The sequence below is a fragment of the Rousettus aegyptiacus genome, unplaced genomic scaffold (genome assembly GCF_014176215.1).
Source record: "Rousettus aegyptiacus isolate mRouAeg1 unplaced genomic scaffold, mRouAeg1.p scaffold_m13_p_14, whole genome shotgun sequence".
Lineage (NCBI taxonomy): Eukaryota > Metazoa > Chordata > Mammalia > Chiroptera > Pteropodidae > Rousettus > Rousettus aegyptiacus.
The window spans coordinates 45,488,702-45,507,944 of record NW_023416289.1 but is presented as its reverse complement, the minus strand read 5'-3'; the positions used below and the strand labels follow the sequence as shown (position 1 = coordinate 45,507,944).

Here is a 19,243-nt window from a genome sequence, read left to right as displayed (position 1 = left end):
GGACTGGGAGGGGCCATAGCGAACCGTTATGTGTTTTTCTCTCTCTGACATTTACAAAGACGCATAGGTTCTCGTGGGAAAAGAAATCTCTTTTCAAACAGGGGTTGACTGCGACCCCCGCATCCCTGCCTGCCACCTTCTTCGGAGGCCTTTTCCCAGGGGCCTTTCCCTTCTCATATACGTGACATGCACCCACAAGCCTGTAAAATGTGCTTTTCCTTTTCATCAAGGAATCAAGATCTGCGGAGGCTTCTGCCTCTGGCTTTTTCCCCACCCCCTTGGGCTGCTTTTCCTCACTAGAGCTCCGTGGCGGGACCTAGTGAAATGCATTTTTGGAAACGGCCGCCTGCTCGCTCCTCAGCCGGGGGAGCGTGGCTGGGAGGAGGGTGTCGTTCCGATTCGCCCCTCAGCGGGGCCCACCTACCCACAGGATGCGCGGGAGCGCGGGAGGTCTGTGGAGCCGCTGGGGGAGGGGAGTGGAAGGGAGGGGGCGTGGATGGGGCGGGGCCGAACGTCTTTTTCCGTGGCCGCGGCGAGGTGGGTGCAGTTAACCGCCGCACTGACCATGGCCGCAACCGTGCGCGTCCAGGTGGGTCTGCGCCTGGGGTGGACTGGGGAGCCCCGCGGGAAGCGCGCTTCTGAAGGCGTCGCCCGCCGACCCCCGCTTGCGGCTTGGCGCCGCTTCCCTGGCGCTTGGGTTCTGCAGCGAGGCGCCGACGAAGAGGGGGGCCCCGCGGGAAGGGGCGCGGAGCCTTAGTGCGAGGCGGGGAGTGAGGGGTTGGGGAGTAATTGGTGGGAAGGAAATCGAGACCAGCGGTCTGAGGAGGGAAACGTGGAGGAGGGAGCAGGAATGGGGGAGGCACGGGGCTGGGTGGGGGACTTGGTGGGGACAGTCAGCTGGTGGGGGCGCCGGGATAAGGCTCCCAGGACCTCTAGGTAAGGGAGTTGGATGAAGGCGCTCAGCTCATCCTCACATCTGGGCTGCGAACTGAACTCAAGGCCCTGTTTTCTTGCAACTAAAGGTTAACGTACACGTGGACTATTGTGTCTGCCAAAACCCTTATCCGAAGCTGCGCACCTGGGCTGGGAATTGAGGCAGCTTCTCACTGTCAAAGTGACAGAGACACTACAAGCGAAGATAGTCCATTCCTACTGTTAGGATGCCAGCCAGTGGAGTTTTGGAGAGTCTATGATTTTAGAGAATGAGGTTTCTCAGTGAGGAAGGAGAAAGTAGCAACTCCAAGAAGGTCATTACAACCCTCCATAACCAGAGCATAACCCCTTGGAAGAAATTTTTCCTGTTAACTTTGCACCTTGTTCCTTATCTCAGCTTGATGGATAGATGGCAGGGCAGACTTTTACTTTGTTGGAGTCTCAGTGATTAATGAAGACTGGCCTGGCTTAAGACTGAGGCAAGCTGAGCTTTGATGATGACACTCCTGGGGATTGTTACAGGATAGCCATGGGCAGTGACAGGAACAATTGGGTTGGGGCGTGGGGAGTATTGGACTGTCTCTCATAAGACAGTTCTGGTCTACGATGGGGGAGTCCTGGGCTATAATGGGACAATTCTACGTGCGAAGGGATTAGTCCTGCCTGGGCTGTGACAGGGACAGTTTGGGGCTACGATAGGGACAGTCCCAGGCTGAGACAAGGACAGCACTGCACCATGATGGGGACTCTTCCTGGGCAATAATGTGGGGGCAGTCCTGAAGTGTGAAGGACGGTACTAAACTATGACACAGATGCTCCTGGGCTTTGATGGTGGCACCCCTGAGTGACGTTGGGAAGACAGTCCTGAGCTGTACTGAGACACAGTGGAGGCTCCATAGTGTTACAGAGCCCCGCTCTGTGTACCCCACCCCCCGCCCCAGCCTTTCTCATTTCTTAATTCAGCCCCAATCCTTTTACTCTCTTTGTCCCCCAAACCCATCTACTGCCTGAGAGTCTCCTTCGGGCCAGTCTCTATGGCTTGGGGTGTCGGATGACAGGGCACCTTCCCTCAGCTGAAGTGAGACACCCTGGCCTTAGAGAAATGTCCTGGGAGGATGAAGGCAGCTTTTCCCAGTGTGACAGGGACTCTATCTTCCGGATGCTGTGCCTGGCACCTTCTCTACCTTGTGGGTGTGTCTTTCTGCCCCTTCCTCTCCCGGATGTTGATCTCTAAGTCACTGAGATAGCTTTTCTGCAGGTCTTGGCATCGCTCTGCCTCTCAGTCCTTCCTCATGTCTCTGGCTCTTCATTCACTGTGTGCTGTGTTACCTGAAGTTTGACCTTTGCCTGTTTCCTTTTTCCTTGTTCTGCTTCGTGGCTTCTCTTTATTCCACTATCAATATCCTTTCTTGATTTCTGCAGGCTTTAGGATCCCTGGGTTTTTCTTTGTTATCTGTTGCCTCAGTCTCTCTTCATGCTTATGATCATATCTATTTTGACATCTCTTAGTCTTGTTTTCTGTTTTTTAAAGTTTATGTTTTCTATTACTATGTCTCTATTTTTTTCTCATTCTTGTTCTTCCCTCTCTTCCTCGTTTATTTTTTTTTCCATCCTGGCTCCCTTCGAGGGCTGCTTTCTTGCCCAGCTGCTGGCTGTCTCCACTGCCTTGTGTGTCCACACTTCATACTGTGGGTGTCCTGTTTCCTTCTGAACAGAAGGGTGGCGGGCCACAGGCTCGTGCCGGCTACACGTCGCCACCTAGAGGCCATATTTCAGACCCGCAGGCGGATCATACCAGAAGCCCTTGGCCCCTTGGCTATCCAGGGCTGCAACTCAGACTTCATCGCCCAGAATCCAGGGCATTGCAGCCCCATAATCCCCCTCTCCCCATGACTCATCTCTGGACCAGTGACTGCTGTCATTCAGGTCTGTTCTCACTGGTGGGTGTCAGCTCACCTGGCTCACACGGCAGGAGCAGGCTAGGCTGTTTGTCAATCTCAGCCTCATGACTCAGCTGCCTTCCTACTGAGCAGAGGAAAGAAACACTTTGAGGTCTAAGAACACTGGAGCAGGCCACCCGCTGTACACGGCCAGCCCTGCTCTCCCCTGCTGGCCTCAAGCAGGACCGCAGGGAAGTGTTCATCTGAACGGTGTCCATTGATGACTGGTGTCCAAGATATGGGGCTAGTGCCTTCAGGTAACCTGAGTTCAGTGGATCTAGTACCCTGAAAAAATATGAACTTGGACTCCTAGGTCTGAGGGAGGAGGGGCTGGGAGCCCCAACTCCTGGGTCTGAGGGAGGAGGCTGGGGGGCCTAGATCCTGGGTCTTGGGGGAGCATTTTCTATAGATTCCCCCACTTTCCTAACCCCCAGGGAGGCCTTCACTCACCTGTGTACCGTCCATCTCTCGTCTCCTTGTCTCCTGTCGAGTCAGGGCTGGGGCAAAGTTCCCTGGGGTGGGCAGAGCCTGTGTGTGACCTTGTCCCAGCCTGCAGCCTGCAGGAGGGAATGGGAGCTCTCATAGGGGCGGGGAGGGGACCTGGCCTCCTTCATGATCCGCTTCTGCGTGCTGATGGGGACAGACCACATGATGCACTAGGCCTGGGACAAAGGTAGTCCAGAGGAACCTCCCAGGTGTAAGAGGTGGCAAATGACGTGCCTTCTGCTCTCTCTCTCTCGGCCTCGCCACCTTTCCTACTTCAGTCCCAGATTTGGGTCCGAAAACTCGCTGTCCCTTGGCTTCTGTGTGGTGTCAGAAGATATGCCTCGTCAAACTTCAAGGTGAAAGGAGGGGACTATACTTTTAAATTTCAAGGAAGGGGGCCAAGGGCTTGAACTGTTGGGTCTGAGGAAGTAGGGGGCTGGGGGCTGGATCTGGGCATCTCCATAAGGTCTAGTGTTCAAAGGTGAAGGTGGGTGGCAGTGGGATAGCCTAATTGCCTGCCATCAGACTGTGGGAAAGAGTTGCAGTGGCATGTCCCAGAAGCCTCTGGACCACAGATCCCTCTTCTCTTTGCATCTTAGTCCCAGGGGTTCATGGGAGCTGTAGTTTTTCAGTTTAGATTGTGGCTCCAGAGGTTCCAGGACCCCTGGGTCCCCCTCTCTTTTCTCAGGCTGCAGATCTGCAGCTGAAAATGACACAGGAGCCTCATAAGAAGCCGGATGCCAGCAAGCCCCTGGTGTTTGGGAAGACGTTCACTGACCACATGCTGATGGTGGAGTGGGACGAGAGGCAGGGCTGGGGCCGGCCCCGCATCCAGCCCTTCCAGCACCTCAAGCTGCACCCGGCCTGCTCAGCTCTCCACTACTCGCAGCAGGTGGCACGGCGGCCGACCTCTGTCCCCATCTCTCTCTGCATCACTTCCCTTTTGCTGTGTCTCTCGCCAAAGCCACCTCCCTGGGTCTGCTTTTTGTGTGTTTCTTCTTTCTGTGCACTCAGCATTTTCTGAGGCTTCTCACGTTCCAGGCCCTGTGCCAGGTGATGCCGAGACCTGACGTGACAGGCTCAGTTCCTTCATTTGAAAACTCCATGTTTTGGTTACAACAGTTGTGATCTGGGCTCCAGGGGAGGCAGCTGAGGTGTCGGTGTCGTGGGAGGCCAGAAGAGGAACCCAGTTCTCCCCACGCTTTAAAAGAAAGTGGGTTCTGTGCCAGCAAAGAGGGGAGCTCAGGGTGTTAGAGAGGGGACAACCAGTACAGAGACATAGTACAAAGCAAGAGCCCAGCATATTTGGGGGGGAATTGAGGGATCGGAGCATGGCAGAGGGGGCCAAGGACATCATCAAGGCCACAGAGGAACTGAGGGGCTGAGGGGCTGGGACCTTGTCACAGGTAGTGGGATCCTTGAAGACCCTGAGCGGCACAAAGCGGGGCCACCTCCGGGTGCAAGACCCCGTCAGGACACAGGATGAGATGGCGGGCGGGGGCGCAGTCAGCGGCCAGGAGGCCAGGTCGGGGCAAAGGTCCAGATAGGAGACTAGGTCAACGTAGGGGCTGGAGCTGAGGGATAGACAGGAGGGCACGGGGCAGAGAGATTCAGTGACAGGACACGAAGGACTGGCTGGCTGGGCGAGAGGGAGGGAAGGAGGGCTGAAGGTGGTGCCCTGGTGACCAGGCAGACCATGGGACTGTCCCCTCATGGGGACTCAGAGCAGGGTTGGCCTTGCGGGGCTTGGTGAGGGGGGCGGTCTGTGAGGATGATGGACACCCAGGTTTATGACTTAAAGCTATGGCCGAAAGTGAAGTCTTCCTGAGGAAACCAGTTGTGACAGGATTTGAACGAAAATATCATAGCTCTACAAGCTGGTTTGAAATTTGAGTAATTTTTGCTTCTTAGGATACGGTTCTGTGACATTAGGCAGATTTTCCTTCTCTCACCCCCCCTCCCCCAGAATTTTGAGGGTTTTTTTCCTCACCTGCTATGGACATTTGACTAGAATCGATCAGTTCTATGCAGAGGAGACGCCTTGGGGAACAGGTAGTGCTAAGAACGGACAGTCAGGGTTCCTGTCCGGAAGGTGGCTTTCAGAGACCGCCATCTCTGCATCTCTGTGCCCTCCGGCTGGGGACCCGGAACGTCGTCTTCAGTTGAGCAAGTGCAGCCAAAGGGGTTTAGAAACCCTGACGTTCCCTCTGATGCGGGGCGCCCGGGGAGCTGAGGCCAGCTGAGGAGGTGGGCAGATCACATTCCCACACCGCCCTCACTCTGGGGCACGTGTGGAATAACAGACCACCGTGTCGTTTTTACCATCATGGGGGTGATACACGCCCAGAAGAGTACACGTGACGTAAAAACACAGTCAGTTGAGCTGCCCTGGCCAATTGAGAACATCCACACATAAGTGGCCCTCACAAGTTCAAACCCACCTGTTCAAGGGTCACGTGCGTCCCGTTGTACCCACTGTAAATAGCATTAAGTTTGTTCACAGTGTGGTGCGCAATCACCACCATCTAGTCCCAGGACGTCGTTGTCGCCCCCAGCAAAAACCCGGGAGCCACTAACGAGTCGGTCCCCATACTCTTTCCCTGCCTCCCAAGGACCATTAATCTGCTTTCTGTCTTCATCTCTCTGTATTTAAATTTATTTATTATTTTTATTATTTATGCTTATAGCACCTGGTCTTCCTAGGTGGTCGTCTCCCATCCAAGTATTAACCAGGCCTGACCCTGCTTAGCTTCTGGGATCAGACATGGATGGGGCTTGTTGAGGGTGGCATGGCCGTAGACCATGGACCATGGCTCTACTGGGGCAGACGTGCTGACTGCTACATCCTAAATATTTTTAATTAAAAAAAATCTTATAAATTACAGTCGACTTAAAAGATTACACAGCATAGTGATTTTTATTTTTATTTGGAGCATTTTAAAAATTAACACCTTTAAAAAAAATGGATCATATATTCACACAGTTCAAAATCGTAACTCTGATAGAGGGAATCCATGTCCCCAGTTCTCCAGCTGCCTAGCTGCCCTCCCCAAGTGGCGACCACCGTCACCAGTTCCCACGTCCTTCCAGAGTCTGCTTTCTGAATACCAACACTGATGTGTATCACTGTTTTACCCTGTTTTTTTTTTTTCCCCACACAAAAGGGAGCCGACTGTACACTCGCTGGCATCTCGCAGACCCAGCGCCCATGAACAGCCTTACCCTTCTATTGGCCACCGCATAGTGTCCCATCCTAACGATGCCTCACAGGGCTATTCCCCAGCTCTCGGACACTCTGGTCGCTGCCAGCTTTGCGCTATTATTAACAGTGTCGCGATGAACTAGCAAATCTTCCACTTCCTTTAAGTGCTAGGGTATCTCTCCAGTTTCTGGAACTGTGGGGTCAAAGGGTACGTGTGCTAGTACCGTGTCAGTGGCGGATGCTGCCCCGTCCTCCTCTGTGGGGCTGCGCTGGTTCCCGTGCCCGCCGGCGGAACCCGTTTCCCCCGTGGCCTGGACGCCTTGCCAACCTTTTAGATCTTGTCCAGGCTCTGGATTGGTTTTGAAGGCCTCTCAGAGTAATTTCGATTTGCATCTTTCCCCTAATTATGAAGCTGGCCACCTTCTCACAAGCATAAGAGCCATTATTATTTCCCTTCTGTGACTTGTCCATTTTCTAGGCTAATTTTTCTATCAGGGTAGATTTTAAGTAAATTTTAAATTTTTATTTCTAGGAGTACTTTGTATTTTCGACAAACTATTTGTGATACGAGGTGACATTCTCTCCCCATTTTACTTTTATGTGGTCAAATGTATCTTTGGCTCCAACGATTCGTCATATTTAGAATACTGGCCCCAATTTGAGACATAAAATGGTTATCTTGTGTTTTTGTCTATAGTTTTTTATGGTTTAATTTTTTTTCTCTTTTAAATTTTTAATCCATCTGGAATTTTTCCTGGTGTGAGGTGTGAGGTAGGGATCCAGTTTAGCTCTTTCCAAGGTAGATATTTTGTTGTCCCAACAGCATTTTAATTGAATTAACCATGTTTCCCCCCCCCCATTGCTTTATAACCCACTTTTTAGTCTCTTCCATTGTTCGATCCATTACTCATATGTCCATGTCACCAAGTTTATAGTATTGTGGATTTATAATCTGTTTACTCTCTGATAAGTCTTCTTTCCACTCCCACCTCTTGTCCCTGTTCTTTCGTTTTCTCCAAAACATTTTGGCTGTTTTTTCTAGTTTTTCATTCTTCATTCATGCATTTAGTTATTCATTCATTCAAGAAAAACCGACTGTGCACTAAGCACCGCCCTGGGCACGGGACTGCTGGTCCCTGCCTTGTGACACTTCCAGTTAGTAGGGAAACAGACTTAAGCAAACATGGGGCCACGGGGCAGGAATCAGGGTACCCTGACCTGTCTGGGGGCGAGGCTACACCAGAAAGGATGTAACATTTAAGCTGAGCCCTAAGAGGTGAGTTGGAACACACAAGGAGAGTCACCTAGCAGAGGGTCCAACAAGTACAATGCTGGGAGCAGGACATGGCCATGGTGCTGGCAGTGGGGGCCGGAGGGCAGAGCGAGCAGGTGAGGGAGGCAGGTGTGTGTGGCGTCGAAGGCCCAGGGGGGGACATCAGGGTAGGGGTGTGTGTGTGTTAAAAAATGTTTCTATCATGGGAAACTTCAAAAGTAAAAGTAGAGTGATAGGACACCCCCTCCCAGGTCACCCTGTTTCACCCTCTGGCACCGCCGTCACCGTCTCCCCTCAGCTCACGCCCCACCCTTTCCCTTTCTGTAGGGTTTTGAAGCAAATCCTGGACGTTGTGTTATGTCACCCACAGCTATTTCACAAGGACTGTCTGTCTCTGTCCCCTCTCTCTGGGTCTGCGTGTCTCTTCTTGTCCTCTGAGCTCAGCGGGTTCGGCTGTCCCCAGCTCCGCCCTTGCTCTCCTTCGCGTCTCTGTCTTGGTCTCTGCCAGTCCCAGGCGGTCGCTGAGCCTGCCCACCTGTCCCCACAGCTCTTCGAGGGCCTGAAGGCATTCCGGGCCCGTGACCGGAGCGTGCGCCTCTTCCGCCCCTGGCTCAACATGGACCGCATGCTGCGCTCGGCCGTGCGCCTCTCCCTGCCGGTGAGCGGCGCGGGGCGCCCTGGTGCGGGGAGGGGGCGTGGGCCCCCCTGACTCTCCAGAGTTCTTGTAGAGTTTCGACAGGGCGGAGCTGCTCGAGTGCATCCGCCGGCTCGTGGAAGTGGACAAGGACTGGGTCCCGGACTGGAGCGGTGCCAGCCTCTACGTGCGGCCTGTGCTCCTCGGGAACGAGGTGGGCGCTGCCCTCGGAGTTGGGGGTGGCGGAGACCTAAGGGTAAGGGCCGGGGACCTGGACTCCTGGGTCCCTGACGCCCCCTCCTGGCCATCGCAGCCCTCGCTAGGTGTCGGCAGTCCCTCGAGAGCCCTCCTCTACGTCATTCTCTGTCCCGTGGGCACGTACTTCTCTGGAGATATCTTGAGACCTGTGTCCCTCCTGGCGGATCCAGCGTTCACCCGGGCCTGGGTGGGCGGGGTCGGCGACTGCAAGGTGGGCGGGTGAGTCAGAGACCCTGGTGCAGCGCCCACGCGTCAGGGTGTGAGTGCCCTGTGCACAGACCAGCTCGGAGACGGGACGGGACTGGGTGGAGGTCAGTGAGGACACCACCGGGAAGTAGGGGTTGCCCCCCAAAGAAGCCTCTAGAAATGAAGTTTCCGCTGAGTTCAGGGCGAGTTCCGGGTGGTGGAGCGCAAGGTCACCATGAAGGAGGTGATGTCCTCCCCAGGTGGCTTCGCCTGGGCACCCAGGCTCACTGCCCCCCTCCCCACGAGCTCCCACAGTCCCCGGGGCCTGCAGTGCCCCTTGCCCTGTGTGTGGACTTTCTGTGTGAGTCTGTGTCCCCAGGGGCCTTGGTGCAGCATGGCAGAGAGTGTCTCCCAGGCTGGCGGATGTCCCACTGTCCGTGAGCGCTGATGGAGGTGACTGGGGCACTTTCATCATCTGCACAGAGGTGGTGACACCTTAACTGAGTCTGATGGACAAGAAGGAGGCAGTTTCCTGGGGTCACGTGCGTGGGGGCAGGGAGCAGGGGTAGAGGCACAGAAGTTGTCAGAAAGGAGAATTACTGGGACAGAGCAGGCCAGGCCCTGAGGACCAGCCCAAGGGGCTGTCATCTTGTCCCAGAGGTGATGGGGAGCCAGGGAGAAGCTTGTGAGTAGGTGCGGGGTGAGGTCAACTTCGGGTGAGAGACAGCATTGAAACAAGGGGATGAGGGAAATCATCGAGGTGGCCAGTTTATTGGGGGGGGGCGGGCAGAGAAGGCCTGAGACCCAGCCTGGGGGTCCAGACATGCCTCCAAGGGTAGGTGACGTCACAGGTGCTTTTGAAGGACAGCTGGGGGGTTGGATGCAGAAGGTGATCCCAGCCCAGGGAATAGCAGTGCACCTGTGACCTGGACAGTGAGACGAGGGGATGGGAGTTGCAGGGGTCGGGGAGGAGGCCCCTTAGATCCTCCGCCCTGAGCCACTGTGCAGGGATTCTGTCTCGGGGGCACTGGGCAGCCACAGGAGGGCAGAGCTGGCCCAGCAGGGTCCGCTCTGGTCTGGAAAGACTCATCTGGGGCCGTGCTGGAGGATGTGGGGTTCCCTTGCCCAGACCCACCGCACTGTCTTCTGCTAGGAATTACGGGCCCACAGTGTTCGTGCAGCGGGAGGCCAACAAGAAGGGCTGCGACCAGGTGCTCTGGCTGTACGGGCCCGATCACCAGCTCACCGAGGTGGGCAACATGAACATCTTCATCTTCTGGACCCGCGAGGATGGGGGTGAGCCCTGTTCCTGGCCCAGCCCAAGCCCTGGCGGGAGCGGGCACCAACCCACTCCCCAGCTGAGCACACGTCAGGGACTGGGTCCGGGTGGCTCCTGAGAGGATGGGGGCCCCTGCGGTGACGCCCTGTCGCTCACACCCGTGCAGTGCTGGAACTGGTGACCCCCCCGGTGGATGGTGTCATCCTGCCCGGAGTGGTCAGACAGAGTCTGCTGGACCTGGCTCAGACCTGGGTGAGCTGTGGCGGTTCCGGGTGGGGCGGGGCGCTGCTGAGTAGGGGGCCAGTGTGGCAGGGGCTGTGGGGGAGGGGCTGGGGCACACCGCCGTGGCTCTGCCCCCCTCCCTCCAGGCGTCTGTCTCCTCCTGGGGTGTCTGAGCAATGCGGCCTGCTGGGTGACAGTTCCCTGCCCTGCAGGGCGAGTTCCAGGTGGTGGAGCGCAGGGTCACCATGCAGGAGGTAATGCGGGCGCTGGCGGAGCATCGCCTCCGGGAGGTCTTTGGCTCTGGCACCGCCTGCCAGGTGTGCCCTGTGCACAGCATCCTGTACCAGGGCAAGGTGAGTGGGGCAGGGGCGCAGGGTGGGGGAGGAGAGAGGAGTCTTGGGCCTCACGGCGCTGTCTTCCCCAGCACCTCCACATTCCCACCATGGAGCACGGACCCGAGCTTGTCCTCCGCTTCCAGAAGGAGCTGAGCTCAATCCAGGTGAGGCGCTGGCTGGGAGGGGAGCTGGGTGCTTGGTCCCCAGAGAAGCTTAGAACTCTGGACTGGGAACTGGCGCCTTTTCCGTAGTCCTACGAGGTGATAATGGCTTCTGAGCCTGGACCGTGAGCTGCTGTGGCCCAGAACCCCTCTCGGGGTTCAGGGACGCCTTCCTGCCAGCTTGCGAAGCCCTGGCCCCTCCCCTGAGCGCGGGTGCCGAGGGCTTCCTGGAGGGGGAAGTCCCTTTCCCCGAGCCTCGAGGACTTGCAGCCCGCGTCCGGCCATGGACGTCCACTCCCCGCAGACTCGCCTAGTGCCCCGGGCTGTCCCCGTGGTCAGGGACATCTCTCCTACCGGCTTCTGGACCTCGGACCTTCCGTGGCCCAGGACCGTGACCTCTCGGAGGCCTCAGGAGGTATTTGTGTTGTTCCGAGCCTAGAACCATGGTGCTCTGTCCTGGCCCTCGCCCGGGAGCCACGTGTGTCCTGCCCGTGCGCTCCTTGAGCCCCCAGGGCGCTGGGCCCGAACGGCCCCTCTTTGGCCATCAGGGGCTTCTCAGCCAGAAGCTACTTATCCCAAGAGCCCGCAGGGCCGTGCGAGAACTTTCTACAGAACTGCACTCCCGATCCTCCACCCTACGTGCACAGCGATGTCCTCCCCCCAACCCCACTACTTCTGGGGGACCAGGGGCGCCACCTCACGGCCTACCTCTCACGTGCTGCCTCTCCCGTCCCGCAGTACGGAGCCCGAGACCACAAGTGGATGCTCCCGGTGTGACGCTGCAGGCTGTGCCTGCCTGCCCTCGGATCCCGCCCCGCCCACGCAGCACCCAGTCCCCCGCTCCCACGCAGCACCTCGTCCCCGTGCCGGACCCTCCGCCCCACGGATGACTCGCCGGAAGTGCAATACGACCAGCAAAACGGCCGGAGGCCGGGACGCCTGGGTCTCCGGCACCCCCACGTGGCCACTACACTCCCAAAGCGGACGCGCGAGATGCAGGAGCCTTGCCCCAAGCTCCGCCCCTCAGGCCCGGGCATTCGGACCCCGCAGCTCGGTGTTGTGGGGTCCAAGGTGCGCCCTGGCCCTGACTCCGCGCTCACTCTCCTCAGGCCGGATCTTTCACGTGCTGCTGTTGATGTTTTACCCCCTTCTTGCTGCAATTCTGAAAGAAAATGCCAAATAACAAGACATTAGCTCCCATCTCCAATGATGCAACTCGGAACTCTAGGCTTTTCACTGGGATTCCTCCTGGTACTCAGCCCATTTCATTTTCGCTGGTCCAGCAATCCTGACCCTCAACATCCTGGAGGTTTCTCTGGCGAACAAGAGTCTTCCACTTCACCACAAATTGAGCTTAGCATCTCCCCCCACTAACCCGCACGTTGCCCACTACCTCATCTTGGGGACAGCTCCAGTGTGCATGCAGTCACCAGGCCGCACTCAGGGCGAAGAAGGGAATTTGGGGGTACACATTTCAGATACCCCTCTTACATTCCCTAAAAAATTCCCTAATAGCCATGTGACCTTGGGGAAGTGAATTCACCTGTCTGATCTCGTTTTCTCATTTTAAAAATGAGGATAGAAGTACCCACCCACTAAGGCCATGCTGAGGTGATTGGGACAGGGCTTAGCATGTAGAAAGCGCTGTAAAAGTGCTCTATTTTTGAGAACCAAATTTGCCTTGTGATTTTCTAGCCTTATTCAAAAAGTTGTCCCGTTGCGTGGAAAAACGAATATCTGTAAAATTAGAATGCATGTAATTATACAATGCTTAGGGGACTTCGGAAAATTGATTTTTTTCCTCTAAATATTTTAAGTCGTTTTTATGCTTAAGGATGTTCTTCATTTGAAAATTTAAATATACACTAATTGGAAAGAACCAAAATGTGAGTTTTTATTTAATTTAGTGATCAGAATTCTGAACATTTTATAAAAATATCCTTGGATTTCTATAATAAAATCACTTTGTGGATCTGATGTTCTAAATCTGTAGCTGTGCTAATATTCAGCAATTATGCGTTTAGATCTGAAGATTTTTATTAGTTTCTAAAAAACACACAATAATTCATAATGAATCTAAAAAATCAGATTTAGCCCTACTGCGAACGGTAGATACCAAGTCTAAGTTAATGAGCTAACCAAGAACATTAAAATCGATTATGCTCTGTGCAGAACACTAAGTATCATGTAAAAATAATGGCGATAATTAAGAAATATATGTATGTACGTATCTTTCTTGTTATAAGAAAAAGTAGTGTACGATAAGATTAAATTGAGGAAAAGAAAAACTAAAATAACGAGATGGTAGATAATTACCTAACCACAGAGAACTCTGGTTTTCGGGCGCTGCCAGAAGATGCTTATGGCGCCATGTGGTGGCCAATGTTGGCATAAAGTTTCAAAGGCAGAAAGAATGAAAAACTAATGGGAACGTCCCAACACGATATCAACATGTGATTAATTAAAACCATTTTTATGGCACTGTAAACATTTGCAAACACCTACAGGTACATCTGTTCTGGAAGTGTCCCTTTAGGAAATGTTTAAGACCTTTATGAAAAACTCTTAGCAAACATTAGATTCAAAGATGAAAGACGAAAGCTTTACCCTCAGGGTCAGAAGCAGGAAAAATGGGCCAACCTTTGGCTCTTCCAGTCAATAATGGAAGTTCTATCTGGAGCAATTCAGGTACCAAAACAAATAAAAGGCATCCAAAGTGTCAAGGCAGGACTAGAACTGTATTTGAACATAATACGATCTTGTGTATAGAAACTGCTAAAGAATCCACACAAAATACCCATTGAACCAAATAAATAAACTCAGCGAGGTTGCAAGGATACAAGATCAACACACAGAAATCAATTGTACTTCTTTACACTAGCAATAAACAATCTGAAAAGGACTGTCCTCTACAATAGCATTAAAAAAAAAATCTTAGAAATGAACTTGATTGAGGAGAGGAAAGACTTGTAGGCTGAAACCAAACATGGCTGAAAGGAATTAAAGATGACATAAGTAAATTGAAAGACATCTGTATTTATGGTTTGGAAGACAATATTATTAAGATTTCAACAATAGCCAAAGCAATCTAGACATTCAATGCAATCTCTATCAAAACGCCAAGGGGGGAAAAAAAACCATGACGGCCTTCTTTTTTGCAGAAGTGGAAAAGATGATCTTAAAAGTCATAGAATTGCAAGGATCCCAAATACCCTCCCCCCCCCAAAAAAAAATACTGAAAAAGAAGAACAAAGTTAGAGAACTCACAGTTTCTGATTTCAAATCCTACCACAAAGCTATAGTGATCAAAACAGTGTGGTACTGGCATAAAGACAGACATAGGAATCAATGGAATCGATTGAGAGCCCAGAAACGAACCTGTATAGATGTAGATGTGAACAAAATTAACTCCCTCCGTGTCCCGGATTTCATTTCATTTTCTGTTTCATGCTGTGACCTTGACCAACCTCATTATCCTTAGCAAGCATATCAAAGATTTCTAGGTGATTATCTGTGTTCCGTAAAATGTATCCATAAATGGCTACATTTTGTAACAGCTGGATGGCATGACAACCGAGATAAATGTCAAACTGGTGATGGTATCGGTTACAAACAATCAGCCATCACAAGACCACTGGGAGCCATGGTGCCTGGCGCTACTGCATTCTTTGTCCCTTTGTCTTGTCAATCGTTTGTTCCCGAGTTATATTATTAAAAAAGTGCAGTGACAGGGCTCTGTTAGCCAAGAATAATCTGTGCGCAATCGCTGTGCTGTCTTTTCGGCTCTGACCCAAGCTTCTGGTAAGTAAACTACCCTATAACAAATCCTATTACAACCTATGGATCTGACTGCTTCGTTTGTCGGTCTTATGACACCTTCTCATAGCAGTGGCCATCACACCTTTGCCCCTCTCTGGGCCTCAGTTTCCCCATCTATAAAATGAAAGTAATGATAGCAGCTCACTCGTGGGCTTGTTGGGAGGATTGCATAGGTCAGTTGTACGTGGCACACTGTCGGGGGCCAGGAAGGGCCTGGGAGACTCTGGACCACTAGGGGGTGCCACCACTTCAGGTACTGAAAGTTGGGGACAATTGAGACACAGAGCAGAGGAAACCAGCAGCACCGCATCCCGGGCAAGCCAACTATCTGCCCCAGGAGCCTCTGGGCGCGCTCGGAGACCCCAGAAAGGGAGCTAAATCGCTCCTATCACTCAGGAAATCCCGAAGGGCTTAGGAGTTCTGCGTCAGAAACACTACAAAGACGGTGCAGAGAGTTTCTATAGCCTTCGCCCGGCTTCCCCTAACGTTTACATCTTACAACCGTGCTGTGTGTCAAATGGGAGGAAGTGACAGCACGCGGCCATTAGCTAAACTGCAGGCTTTATTTGACTTGCATCAGTTATTTCACGAATGTCCGTTTTCTATGCCATCCAGGATGTCCCGCTGCCGTTCGTTGTCAGGTGTCTGTCTCTGGTTTCCTCCGGTCTGCGTTTTTCAGTCTTTCCTTGTTTCTGATGACCTTGACACTTTTGAAGAATATTGGTTATTTTGCAGAATGCCAGTGGCTGTTGGAAGCGAGGAGTAAGAAAGATTCTCCACCGCCGCCTCCAGAGGGGGTACAACCCTGCCAACGCCTCGAATTTGACCCGATGACTGATTGAGTTTGGACTTCTCGCCTCCAGAACTGTGAGGGAATAAACATGTGTGATGTTAAGGGACCAACTTAAGAGTAATTTGGTACAGCAAATGTAGGACACTAATGTACCCTATGTACATTTACGTTTTATTTATGTGTGACGTATCTAGATTGTATTTCAGAGTGAAACATTTAAAAGTTACTCTAACAGCTTTTCCTTTCCTTTCGAAAGCGATGATGCAAGTTCTCACGATCAGGCAAATGGATTTCAAACCCAGTTGAAATTTTTTAAGCTGAGTGTTTCCAAGTAATGCGGCTCTGCGTCTTGCCTCATGAAAGCAGTTGCCTGCTCTGCACCAATGGGCGAAATGAATCAGATGGACAGGGGATCCCACACGCTGTTTCGTTGACTTAAGGGTTGCTTCTTCGTAGCACATCTGAAGTCTGGATGTACCTTTTAATCCACGGGGTCCTATCCATGTTCGTTGCCTCTGTGGGTGTAGACATCAAAAAACACCAGCTTCACAGCGTGGAGAGCTGAGATCAGCAGCTTGGAAGAAAATGCCAGAAATGATACTTTTAATCCCCCAGGAAGCGGGGGTGTGGGGAAGCTGTAGGCGAATGGCGAAGCAGACACGTTTAGCAGCAAACCCAACCCTCACTCTGACTTGACACATGTCAGTGAAAATCTACCAGAGAGAATCGGCACTGAGGGGTGGCGTGGGCTATTGGGTTGATAAATGTCTCCTCAAAATTGTGACATTGGAACTGGGTCACGATAGAGAGAAAGGACTGCACCAGACCGAGGAAGTGGCGGTGGCAGGGAAGGTCAGTGAACCACCCAAAATGTGTTCCCCTCCCTAGTGCCTATGGAGAGACTACATTTCCCAGCCTCCCTTGCACGGTCTGGTTCATAAAAGTCGCTCATTGTGTCCATCTCTCTCTTCTCCACCTGCCAATCGGATGTGGACGCCCTTGTATCAATGATCTATTGCTGTGTAACAAATTACCCCCAAATCCTCGCCGCTTAAAACAGCAACCACTTATTATCTCATGTAGGTTTCAAGGGTCGGGAACCCGGAACAGCTCGACTGGGTTGTTCTGCCTCAGACTGTCTGTCTAATGAGGTTTTGGTCAAGCGATTCATCAAGACTGCGGTCATCTGAAGTCCCATCCGGGCCTCGAAGTTTCACTTCCGGGATCACTCACGTGGCTGTTGGCAGGAGGCGAGGATTAGTGGGGTTCATCTTGGATCCTGACTACCACATCCAGGGAGTCCTTGGGAGCCAAATGTGAAGACGGGGTTCTTGCCCATCTGCCTCTCTGCTGATTGAACTTTACCTCAAAGAGACGTAAAAATTAGTTGTTTAAACCACCGATGTGTCAGAATTTATCCGCCTCTGTGGTTAACGATGCTTTAACTAACACAGCCAGTGGGACAGGCTGTGGAATTTAAACTGAACACATAGCACTTTATGACTTAATAGAACTTTATATAATTTAAAAAAATAAATACAAAAAAGGGGAATAAAGAAAACCTTATTAACCCAATAGAAGGAAGGAATGGAAAAAATAATATGCTGAATAAACTCCAAATGGATCAAAGATTTCAGGGTAAAATATAAAACCATAAACGAATGAAAAGCAAACACTGGAAAATTCCTTTATAGTTTGAGTCTGGAGAAACGCTTTGAGCTAGAACTCAGAATCCGGGTGTGTAAGAGAAAACACGGACAGATTTAAATGCATGAAATAGGACCAAATATTCTTGCTGTTTCCTTTCTTTTTTTTTCACCGAGACCCTCAGGTGAAGCAGGCAAGGCCAGCTTGGGGTGTGGGTGATGACAGTGGCCCAGATGGAGTGTCAGGATGTTAGCGGGGTGAAGAGGGCATCTATTCACACTGGTAGCTCGGAATGGTGGGGTGTCCCCAAGTAGGATACGTAAGGCCCTTGGGCTGGGAGAGGGGCCCACTGGCTCAGAAGTGAAAACTAGACCCAGGTGATGAGAGTTTGGGTGGGGATGCAGAGGGGATGGGGAACACACAGGAGAATTGATCAAAGAAGTAAATTAAGGAAAACGGAAGTCAGATTTTTCATTGCTGGAGAAAGGAGGTACAAATATGGAAAGAGAATGAACCCGAAGTGTTGGACCTGGATATATCATTGTGAATTCATGGTTTTGAACATCCATAAACAGATATGAAAGTTTATAAATGTACGTGAACCCAGTTATGTGTATGTGTGTGTGTGTGTGTGTAGACCTAATACGTAGATGTGTTGTATATACACTAAATAGGATTTCTGGGCTGAAGGATACATTTGCAAGATTATAGATGTCACCAGATTGCCCTCTATAAAAGGCTCACAAGTTACCTACGTACACACCGTTAAGTATTTACAAGCTTCTTCACTGTAGCTTCTTTTGATGTGGAAACAGCTCAAGTACCATTAAAAGGAAACAGGCTTCTAAGTGATGGGGCACCTGACCGGCCATGGCTGTTATTCCCCCTATCACCATCCTCGAGTTGGAACTCTTCCCTGTTTCTGTAGACCATCTCTCTTAATTCCTCTATTCTTTTGATGTCATGTATCCATCCATCTCTCGTAAAACTTTTAGGGAGGGCTCATGGTAGCTCCATTCCCCACAGAAAAATACGTACACGTGTGTACTTCCACCATTCTATTTTGTAATCTCTGTTTGTCCTTGTTTCATTTATGCTTATTTTTTCTCCTTTCCTTCCTCCTGTTGGGTCAAGTATCCTTTATCCCCTTTCCTTTCTTCTATTGGTTTGGCAATTCTCATTTCTCTCGAAGGCCACCTTTCGAATTTAACCACGCAGCTTGAAGGTGGTGAAGTTTAAACATAATACCACTATCATACTCCTGAACAATAAAAAGATTTCAAGACACTTTAATTCTGATCATCAGTCGCCTGACTTACATGTTATTATTCACCACTATTTAGGAAAAAAGACTTTTTTTTAATAATAAAAAAAAGGAGGCATTTCAACCTCTGTGGAATAACAGAAATTCCCTTGGATCCATCGCTCAATTTAATAATTACCAACAAACTGCCTTTCCTGTTTCACCTACGCCTCCATTCATTCTTCGCTTATTTATGTGATCGCTCACAGTGTTTTGAAGGTAAGATTTTATACACATTGAAAGCACACAGGTCTTGGCTGCACAGTTTTTAAAAACGGGCACATTTATGTAACCCACACCCGTTTCGTGGCATAGAACATTTCCATCTGCCCGCAAAGGTCTCTTAGGTCCCTCCCCGGTCAATCTCCAACTCCTAGGCAGCCAAATATTCTGATTTACCTTAGGGTCATTGTTCCTTGTTTTTTCACTTTGTATAAATGGAATCACACAGTGTCTCCTCTTCTGTGTGAGGCTTAGTTACTCAGCATACTGTTTGGGGTTCGTCTGAACTGTCGTGTGTCTCAGCCTTCTGTTCTGTTCTGTTCTGTTCTGTCGCTGAGCTATTTTCCATTGCACTTCACCATATCCACCACAGTTTGCTCATCCGTTCTCTTGAGGATGGATGTTAGGGTTATTTTCGTTTTTGGCTATGATGAGTAAAACTGCTATGAGCATCCTCATATGAGACCTCTTTTGTAGAGGTAAGTTGTCATTTATCTTCAGTAAACATCTAGGAGTGAAATTTCAGGGTTAGGTATATGTTGGACTTTAT

The 19,243-nt window shown here is 51.3% G+C and overlaps 1 protein-coding gene across 1 annotated transcript; it reads left to right on the top strand.

The window, feature by feature from the left end:
• The first annotated feature begins 538 nt into the window (after positions 1 to 538).
• Positions 539 to 12,774, top strand: BCAT2 (branched chain amino acid transaminase 2). Its single transcript, XM_016122513.2, has 11 exons — positions 539 to 589; positions 3,638 to 3,715; positions 4,048 to 4,251; positions 8,382 to 8,492; positions 8,563 to 8,682; positions 8,782 to 8,945; positions 10,066 to 10,208; positions 10,358 to 10,443; positions 10,626 to 10,766; positions 10,838 to 10,912; positions 11,648 to 12,774. The coding sequence occupies exons 1-11, from the start codon at positions 566 to 568 to the stop codon at positions 11,684 to 11,686; spliced, it is 1,185 nt and encodes a 394-aa protein (XP_015977999.1). The 5' UTR covers positions 539 to 565; the 3' UTR covers positions 11,687 to 12,774.
• Positions 12,775 to 19,243: the final 6,469 nt, after the last annotated feature.